Consider the following 10,400-nt stretch of genomic DNA (forward strand, 5'->3'; position numbering starts at 1 on the left):
CATATATAAAAAGTTTTCTATGTATATATCAACGGTTAGGTTATAGTGCATGAATATTCTATTTTTTAAAATTTCATTTACTGTAAAATCTTACACAGAAAAGATATCTTGATGTAAAGATAATATTTAAATGTCTCCTCAATCTCTAGTTTTGGCAAATATCTCAATGTATTTGGATTATTCAAAAATTCAAAAACTTGACCAATACAAATTAATTAGAGATAATTCTTAATTTGTATTATATTAATATTTTATAAAACTTAAGTTTTTAAAAATATTTATTGGTCTCAAAATTAGACAAGATTAATCTTTATATTTGTTCTTAATCAATAATTTAATATCATATCAGTAGTAATTTATATTCGTAATTTGATATTGGATAGATAATATATAATCATTTATATATAATTAATATTCTGAGTAAAATTAAACGAACTAAAAATCGAGATATCTTACATATATATATGGAAGGTTTTGTATGTATATATCAACGGTTAGGTTATATTATATGAATCATTCTTTTTTTAGAATTTCATTTACTGTAAAATCTAAAAGAAGAAAAATATCTCGAAATATTTAAATGTCTCCTCAATCTCTAGTTTTAGCAAATATCTTAATGTATTTAAATTATTTAAAAATTTAAAAACTTGACCAATACAAATTAATTAAAGTCAATTCTTAATTTGTATTATATTAATATTTTATAAAACTTAAATTTTTAAGAGTATTTATTGGTCTTAAAATTAGACAAGGTTATGCTTTATATTTATTCTTAATCAATAATTTAATATTATATCAGTAGCAATTTATATTCGTAATTTTGTATTGGATAGATAATATATAACCATTTATATATAATAAATATTCTGAGTCAAGTTAGACGAATTAAAAATTGAGATATCTTATATATATATATATAGAAGGTTTTGTATGTATAAAAAAATTAAATTTTAAAAATAAAGATATATAACCCCCGTAAGCCAAACCCTACAGTTGAGAGTATGTAAATATTACTTACTTCATAATCATCCAACAAAAAATATATATATATAATAAATATTTCAAACTATTATAAACAAAAGAAAGATAAGAAAAGATTTAAAATTAAAAAGGGTAATTATTAGATGTTAAGTGATGATACAAATGACTTGATAAATTTTAATAAATGATTATTAGATATTATGTGATGATGATACAAGTTGACATATTACTTAGAGTTTGCAGGCTCTAAAAACATAAATTTACGGTTCAGTTAAATATCATTTGTAACAATGATTAATATACATCTACTATTAGAGAAATATTATTTTTAATTTTACTTTTGAAAATTTTCAGGTCTTGTAAAATATGCAGAGTAAACTTCTTCGGTGCATATTGTCCAAGAAAAATTCGTTATATAACTGAATTAAATATCTTTTAAACTAAAATTTACACAAAAAATAACTTAAAATAACGAAAATCTCAAATTGTTTCATTTACAAAGTGCATTTAGTTGCAAATTACAATTTAATTTCGTTTATTTAATTAATTTTTTCTTATATATTTTCACTATATTATTGAAACAAATAATTTTATTTATAAATAAAATTTTTTGGAATCTTTTTCATCCGTACGAGAAAGCGAACAAATTGATAGTGAAAAAGAAGATGAGCACCTCCACTTCATACATCAATCCCATGAACCTATCCACTTTATTATCTATGTATAATTTAATTAATAATATATTTTTGATACATATTGAATGATTTAATGTAAACGAAAATGAAAAAATTGAATTAAATTATTTTTAATATATTGGTCTATTTAAATAATATAGTATTTACTAATTTGAATAGAATTATTACGAACACTAAACCTTATATTTGAGAGTCTGGTAAATAATATTTTCATTTTACCCTAAATATTGCCATCCCTCTTAAATTGCGAAAAAGATTTGGGTTAATAATAATAATTTTTAATTAATTAAATTTAATTTATTCTACAATTGATTCTTTTTTCAGCTTAAGAGGAATATATACATATATATATATATATATATATGTATAAGTTAATAAGTGGAAGGACAAGTATGGCCCTGGGTCTCGGTCTGTGTCTAGGCTTGGATGATAGTTTGGGCCTTGGTCTCCGTCTAGACATTGGCCTGGGCCTGGACGTATGGAAAATCTTAATGTGATATATTTATTCTCTGTCAATGGCGCGGAGGGCAACAGCTAGGAACCGACCCGAGATTCCAACACAAGTAAAGTAACGGTAAGTTGAGGGCATAATAAGAAATTCACTTTAAAATTTAAACTCTGTTTTCCTGATCCGACGAGGAGAAGATGAGTCTCTGTTTCTAAGAAAGAAGAAGGATAAGAAGCGGAAATCCAAACAAGACATTCACTGTTTGTTTCCATTCTTGTTTTCAAGAATAGGAAGAAGAGACTCTCTGGGTTCCCTTCCATTGTTTTCATTCTTCTGCAAATCGCTTCTGTGGTAAGAAAAAGAGAGATTCAACCTCTGTGTTTTCTTTTAGGCCTTCTCTGTTCCAAATCGATAGAAGGGATTTACAGTTTGTCTCCGTTCTTGTTTCGAAATAGAAGACATTCTCTGTCTTTCCTTCCATTTTTTTCATTCTTCTGCAAATCGCTTCCCTTTCTTTGCTTCTGTGATAAGAAGAAGAGAGATCTCAATCTCTGTTCTCTTTCAGCCTTTCTCTCTTCCAAACAAACCGTTGAAACCTTTCCTTCTTCAGATTCTCTATTGCCTGCGAGAAAGATTTCAAGATGGATGAAACATTGGAGATTCTTGCAGCTGCCAAGAAAACCGCTGATTCTGCAAACATAAAGGGTATTCTTCGTGGTAAATCTGACATTTCCAGATGTGTTGATTGTTTGAAGAAGCTTGAAACCTGTCCCTTCAATGCTGAAATCATCAACACCCACAACATCTACAAGACGCTTCAAAATCTCTGCAAGCACAAGAGCAGAAAGATCTGCTCTGCAGCTTCCCGGCTTATCAATGTGTGAAAGAAGAGAGAGATCAAGGTCTCAAAAAGGTTGACGCGGCCAGGTATCATTCGCATCAAGTTGCGCCCTGCACCTCCTGCTCAGCCTAGTTCTCACAATGTTTCAAACTCGCCCCCTCTTCAACCCTCATCTCTGAAGATGGAAGAGTCAACCAAAGCTTCGAACAAAGGGCTCATCATTCGTCTCAAGATGCCATTGCAAACTCCTGTTCAACCTTCATCTCAGAAAGTGGAAGATGCACCAAGAAAAAAAGTCAGGGCCATGCTTGAAGAAGCCTTCTCAAAGGTAGCATCAGAATCTAGGGGAAAGATTGGAAAGAATATGTGTTTGAGGGATCCTGTTGAGGTTGCTGCAATGTTGGAGTCTGAGATGTTTACTCAGATGGGTACTTGCCTTGGTAATCAAAAGATGAAGTACAGGTCCATTCTGTTCAACCTGAGGGATGCAAAAAATCCAGACTTGAGGAGAAAGGTTCTTTGTGGAGATATCAAACCTGCTGAGCTGATCAAGATGAAAAGTGAGCAGATGGCAAGCAATCAACTTAAGCTTGAGATGAGTGAGATAAGAAACAGGGCTGCACTTAGGGAAGAGTCTTTGATATGTCAACTTAGGTATCAAGAGAGAATATAATGCTCTATGCCTCTGTCTCTTGATTTCAACATTGTTGATCTATTAGTTACATACCTGTGCCAATTTCTAGGTATGACTAGCCAAATGAGGTAATTGTAGACTGTCTTTTAAGTTATATTCGGTTTTCAGATGAAAAAACGAATTGTCTCTCATTAATTTTTCTTAAGAATTAATTAGCAGGTTAAAATTGTTTTTGGGATTTTGGTTCTGTATCATATATTTTTTTATTTTGATATATGATTTTCTTGTTTACGTTATTCTGTAAGCTGATTGTGTTTATTCTTGTAGGTAATATGGGTCAGTTACAAATATTTCATGTTTTGTGCTGAGAAATCCGAAGAAAAATCAGAGAAGAAGAGAAGCAAAATTGAGGCAAAAAACCAGATTTTTCTGCTTTATTCATAACCGTAAAAGGTAGACATGATCTATTGTCCAAGACAGCCGCTATGATACTAAAAATAGAAAAAATATTTTTGACTCTCTTAAGCAAAACAAGGTTATACACTAACACAAGTTTTGTACAACTTAAAAACAAATTGTCAACCCTCCAACACTAACTTTTGCTAACAATGCCAATCATCGTTCTTAAGGCCTCAAACCTGTGCGTGGGAAGTGGTTTGGTAAGGCAGCAGCCAGTTGCTCTTCAGACTAGCAATGCTGCAAATGAACTTCTTCCTCCTTCCCTCTTTTCTCCCATAATGATATTTAATCTTGATGTATTTGATCTTTTCATGAAACGCAAGATTCTTTCTGATAGACACAGCTGATTAGTTGTTATAAAACATGGTTGTAGGGTCATTTTGCTTCTGATCAAGCTCATTAAGAACCTTCCTAACCCAGATGGTCTAATTCACCGCACTTGCTGCAGTCACATACTCTGCCTTTAGTTTTTTGGTTAGAAATTTGAAGTAATAGTGCATACGGTTCTTTGAGCCTCTTTGAAAAATTCAATGAAAAGGCATGAAGATTTAGCTGATTTGAAACTTTTCATTTTTTGTTTCTCGGCTTCTATTTTCCTTTGTGGATTGTTCTTCTAGGCATCTGTCTACACAACAACAATTTCTGGAATGAGGAATTCTTTTAGGGGATGAATTGAGGGAATTATGATTATGTGTGTCTTCTGCAGCAGCAACAGTGATTTAACTGGTGTAGGTGCTGCGGTTATGACTATTGTGTGTTTGTGCTGCAAATGGGTGTACTAATTTGGTATTTAATATCTCCTTTATATATGCATAAAGTTTACTTCTTACTAGAATTTTCCATTATGCAGATAATAACGACCCAGGCAAGTGTTTGTGACATTATTGAAACTGTACCATTTATGAGCAAAATCTCAAGAGAGAATCCAAAACTCTATAACTAGTCGAACTACAATTTGTCATATGACCTATTCCACTATCTCTTGATTTCAACATTGCTGATCCACCAGTTACGTACTTGTGCTATTGCTTTGTTTGGAGTTTAGGAGAATAGACTAGGATATTATTATAAGTTAGAGAACTAATAAAATTGTTTAAGATGAAAGATTTTTATTTGTGCTTCTCTTCCTAAAATCTGATCCATGTGTTAAGCTGTGATCCCGCTTGTGAACTAGCTATCATGGTTTTCCTACAAATAGTTAAACTTTTTTTAATACATAAATTTTTGGGACGTTTTCGTGTACATAGTCGTGATGAGTTAATTTAGATTGTTAAAGATTAGATTTTTTCTTGGTTAATTAGATTAAGTTTGTTGAAAACATTGAAAAGCTTGAATCGTACATTCATAAAAATGAGAGAAATAACTCGCATTGCTTGACTGGTGACTAAATTCTGCTTTTGGCTGATTTGGAGGAAAATCTTGGGTTTGTTAAAGCCTTAGTAGATGTTTTTAATGAGCATATGGCACCAGAATGAATGAGGCTGCATAGGCCAAGCATTCAACATTTTGTTGTTAAAACATTCTGGATCAAAGATCAACCTCTGAGTTTTTTCTTTCTGGACCTCTTTAACAGAGTATTATATTTTCTCTCTTTATTATGTTCTGCTTGTTGAACACAGCTAAGGTTTTTGCTTGTCTGGGTGCCTGTGATAAAATGTATATGTGCCTGTAGGATTTAATGTGTATGTGCCTGTTTTTTCTGTTTGTGATTAATCTTGGATTTATTTTTTCTTACATGGTAGTTGAGATGCATGAAATATTTAGTCTTTTAGTGGTAAACTTATTAAATTTAATCTTATCGAATAAAAATCGTTTAAATTTGAAGTGATTTGCTCAATAAGATTTGAAATGATATGCAATAAGCTGTAGCTTATTTCCCACACTAGTCACGAAGTTATATATCAGCTAAACAGTTGCCAATTGGTTTGTTTAGTTTATTTAATTTCCAATCTTATGCTTTATATCTTCTATTTAATTCTTGCTTGTGTTTACATTTTATTACTTTTCAAGTTTGTAGCCAGTGAAAGTTGGCCTTCATTACAGATATATATATATTCAAATGACAATATCCTTAACTCAGTCTTCATTCCTGCTGAGAATATTTTCTTGACATAGCAAAACAAGTTTATCATACATAAACTTGGGTAAAACAAAATTTCTTTGGTCGACAGCCGAATTGTCAATCCTTCAACATTAGCTCCGTTAACAATTCCGATCATCTTTCTAAAGGCTTTGAACCTGTTCTTGGGAAGTGGCAGCTGCTTTTCGGACTTGCAATGCTGCAAACGAACTTCTTCCTTCTTCTCTACTTTCCTCACAAAGTAATATTTAATTTTGATGTATTTGGTCTTGCCATGAAATGCAGGATTCTTAGTAATAGACACAGATGACTAGTGGTTAGAAAACACGGCTGTAGAGTCATTTTGCTTTTGGTCAAGGTTCTTAAGAACCTTCCAAAGCCAGATGGTCTAATTCACTACACTTGTTGCAGCCACATACTCTGCCTTTGCTGTAGATAGTGCAACTATTCTTGTTTCTTTGAGTTCTAGCTTATCATACATGATTCAAGGTGAAAAACATGCTCGTAAGTGCAGTTCATGTCATCCACGGAACCTCCCTAATCACTATTAGTGAACCCCTTCGATTTAACTTCAGGTTCATAATAAATTTTATAGTAAAGGAATCCTCTTATATACCTCAACAACCTTCTCCCGGCCTTGAAATGTAGTTCACCTAGAGATTGCGTGAGTCTTGAGAGTAAACTAGCTGCATTAGTGATGTTTGGCCTAGTGGATGTCAAGTATAATAACCAACCATTAGGTCATTGAAACAACATTGCACCTTCTGTAAATATCTTGCAAGCCTCTAGTTCCTCTCACAACAAAATCTGGCATCCTTTCTTTAGCAGGTTCAAAGGAAGTTTCTTCATCATCCCTAACAACAAACCAATTTCTTGAGACCTCCACCTGAGTTTTATCCCATTTCCAGTGTGATTTCTCACCTACTTTGACATTTACCAAAAATCCCTTGTAATTTTGCTTTTATTTAAAATGATGCCAATTCTTGTCTTCTCTTCTAGCTTATCTCCCTGGTCTCTAGAATGTGGACGCAGTAGATGCTTCCGAGTATTTTCAAGTGCTCCACCGTTGGTTTAGTTCCATGGCAAGCCTCATAACATGATCTGTTTTGCAAAGAAACAACCACATTCACAGCCTCCCACCAAAAACCCTTTGGCAATATTTTGTTTTCCAAACATGAGTCACATAGCCATCTCCGTAATTATTTTACTTTTCTTTCACTCGTATAATTTTGTTATGGGAAATAAGAAAATTTGAGCTGATGTTGAATCCCGTACTGCTCATAAAAGTTGTTGAAGCTGTTGTTGGTATACCTAGTGTTATTATCGGATCTTATATCTTAATTTTCTCTTCATACTAACTTTCAGCTATCGTACTAAATCTCTTAAACAATTTAAACACCTCAATTTTAAGCTTTAAGAGGTATACAATAAAACCTTTGAAAAGTTATCAACAAAAATAGAAGTATTTATTCTCAAGTAAAGAGGAATTACTCGTAACAAAACACATATATGTATCGATCAGCTCTAATCACTTCGCTTCCCAATTTCACATACATTACAGACTCTGGGTAAGTCACTAAAAAAGGCATGTTTTTCACAAGAATTTTCTATTTAAACTCTTAAAAAATTGCACATTGCAGTGCTCAAATCTCTTGTACCATAAATTGGCATCATATATTATACCCACATTAGCATAAGCATGATTCTAATGTAAAGAAAAACTTATATTTTTCATTTCAAGCGAAAATAGTTCGTACCCACTAGGATATATTGTAGAGCATGTTTTGCTTTATGATAGGCCTTAGTATTTAGCTTTGGTGAAAATTAACAAAGTATTAAATTTTCTTGGTTAATTAGATTAAGCTTGTTCAAGATATTTGGAAAGTTCGGATCACAAGGCTACAAAGATTTAGAGAAATAACTAACATTGCTTGACTGGTGGCTGAATTCTGCTTTGGGCAAGTGTTTGTGACATTAATTAATAATATATTTTTTATTCATATTGAATGATTTAATGTAAGCAAAAATGAAAAAATTGAATTAAATTATTTGTAAATAATATTTTTATTTTGCCCTAAATATTGTCATCACTCTTAAATTGCCAAAAAGATTTGGGTTAATAATAATAATTTTTAATTAATTGAAATTTTCATTTAAAACATAATTTGTATTTTGTCATATTTAATTTATTCTAGCAGCACTGATTCTTTTTTCAGCTTAAGAGGAATATATACATATATATATATATATATATGTGTATGTATATAAGTTAGTAAGTGGAAGGACAAGTATGGCCCTGGGTCTGGGTCTGGGCCTGCGTCTGGGTCTGGGTCTGGGCTTGGATCATAGTTTAGGCCTTTGTCTCGGTCTGGACATGGTCCTGGGCCAGGGTCTTGGCATGGACATGGGGAAATGCTTAATGTAATATATTTATTCTCTGTAAATGGCGCGAGGGTGCAGCAGCTACGACCCGACCCGAGATTGCAACACAATCAACGGTAAGTTGAGGGCATAATAGGAAATTCACTTCAAAATTTAAACTCTGTTTTCCTGATCCGACAAGGAGAAGATGAGTCTCTGTTTCTAAGAAAGAAGAAGGATAAGAAGCGGAAATCCAAAGAAGACATTCACTGTTTGTTTCCATTCTTGTTTTCAAGATTAAGAAGAAGAGACTCTCTGGGTTTCCTTCCATTTTTTTCATTCTTCTGCAAATCGCTTCTGTGGTAAGAAAAAGAGAGATTCAACCTCTGTGTTTTCTTTTAGGCCTTCTCTGTTCCAAATCGAGAGAAGGGATTTACAGTTTGTCTTCCTTCTTGTTTCGAAATAGAAGAAATTCTCTGGGTTTCCTTATATTTTTTTCATTCTTCTGCAAATCGCTTCTCTTTCCTTGCTTCTGTGATAAGAAGAAGAGAGATCTCAATCTCTGTTTTCTTTCTGCGTTTCTCTCTTCCAAACAAACCGTTGAAACCTTTCCTTCTTCAGATTCTCTGTTGCCTGCGAGAAAGATTTCAAGATGGATGAAACATTGGAGATTCTTGCAGCTGCCAAGAAAGCCGCTGATTCTGCAAACATAAAGGGAATTCTTCGCGGTTCATCTGACATTTCCAGATGTGTTGATTGTTTGAAGAAGCTTGAAACCTGTCCCTTCAACAATGAGCTCATCAACACCCACAACATCTACAAGAAGCTGCAAAATCTCTGCAAGCACAAGAGCAGAAAGATCTGCTCTGCTGGTTCCCAGCTTATCGATGTGTGGAAGAAGAGAGAGATCGAGGTCTCGAAACGGTTGACGCGGCCAGGTATCATTCGCATCAAGTTGCGGCCTGCGCCTCCTGCTCAGCCTAGTTCTGACAATGTTTCAAACTCGCCTCCTCTTCAACCCTCATCTCTGAAGATGGAAGAGTCCACCAAAGCTTCGAACAAAGGGCTCATCATTCGCCTCAAGATGCCATTGCAAACTCCTGTTCAGCCTTCATCTCAGAAAGAGGAAGATGCATCAAGAGAAAAAGTCAGGGCCATGCTTGAGGAAGCCTTCTCAAAGGTAGCATCAGAATCCAGGGGAAAGATTGGAAAGAATATGTGTTTTGGGGATCCTGTTGAGGTTGCTGCAATGTTGGAGTCTGAGATGTTTACTCAGATGGGTTCCTGCCTTGGTAGTCAAAAGATGAAGTACAGGTCCATCCTTTTCAACCTGAGGGATGCAAAAAATCCAGACTTGAGGAGAAAGGTTCTTTGTGGAGATATCCAACCTGCTGAGCTGATCAAGATGAAAAGTGAGGAGATGGCAAGCGATCAACTTAAGCTTGAGATGAGTGAGATAAGAACGAGGGCTGCACTTAGGGAAGAGAATTTGATACATCAATTATCTGAATGTAATGCTACATATTGATTTGTTTCGACCATTGGAAAAGAAGTAATATCCTGTATTGCTTCGTTGGGTAGAAATTTGATGTAATAGGTGAGTACCACTGTTAGAGTCCTGTTGAAATTTGATGTAAGTGAATATGGCTCTTTGAGCCTCTTTGAAAAATTCAATGTAATGAGATGAACATTTTGCTGATTTAAAATTTTTCATTTTGTGCTTCGCTGCTTCTATTTTCTTTTATGGATTGTTCTTCTAGGCATCTAATGTACATAGCAACAATTTTTCGAAAGAGGAATTTTTCTAGGGGATGAATTGAGGGAATCTCCACGGATGGAGCCTTGATTGGTGGTAACTCTGCAGTGGAATTTTATAGTTGTTAATGACAATGAAAAAGCAA

At 33.6% G+C, this 10,400-nt stretch overlaps 2 protein-coding genes across 2 annotated transcripts; both read left to right on the plus strand.

Annotated features, from left to right (window-relative positions):
• The first annotated feature begins 2,765 nt into the window (after positions 1-2,765).
• Positions 2,766-3,638, plus strand: LOC110819787 (transcription elongation factor TFIIS-like). The gene is made up of 2 exons (XM_088212119.1): positions 2,766-3,002; positions 3,093-3,638. The coding sequence occupies exons 1-2, from the start codon at positions 2,766-2,768 to the stop codon at positions 3,636-3,638; spliced, it is 783 nt and encodes a 260-aa protein (XP_088068245.1).
• Positions 3,639-8,428: 4,790 nt separating this feature from the next.
• On the plus strand, positions 8,429-10,027 carry LOC110819783 (transcription elongation factor TFIIS-like). The gene is made up of 2 exons (XM_088212120.1): positions 8,429-8,559; positions 9,121-10,027. The coding sequence occupies exons 1-2, from the start codon at positions 8,429-8,431 to the stop codon at positions 10,025-10,027; spliced, it is 1,038 nt and encodes a 345-aa protein (XP_088068246.1).
• The last annotated feature ends 373 nt before the right edge of the window (positions 10,028-10,400 follow it).

The sequence above is a fragment of the Carica papaya genome, chromosome 9 (genome assembly GCF_054855325.1).
Source record: "Carica papaya isolate Zhongbai chromosome 9, ASM5485532v1, whole genome shotgun sequence".
NCBI classification, from domain to species: domain Eukaryota; kingdom Viridiplantae; phylum Streptophyta; class Magnoliopsida; order Brassicales; family Caricaceae; genus Carica; species Carica papaya.

Coding starts and splice junctions, on each gene's coding strand:
- LOC110819787 (XM_088212119.1), top strand. CDS start 2,766: ATGGATGAAACATTGGAGATTCTTGCAGCTGCCAAGAAAACCGCTGAT. Junction 3,003..3,092: donor CAGCTTCCCGGCTTATCAAT/GTGTGAAAGAAG, acceptor CCTCCTGCTCAG/CCTAGTTCTCACAATGTTTC.
- LOC110819783 (XM_088212120.1), top strand. CDS start 8,429: ATGGCCCTGGGTCTGGGTCTGGGCCTGCGTCTGGGTCTGGGTCTGGGC. Junction 8,560..9,120: donor GACATGGGGAAATGCTTAAT/GTAATATATTTA, acceptor TTCCTTCTTCAG/ATTCTCTGTTGCCTGCGAGA.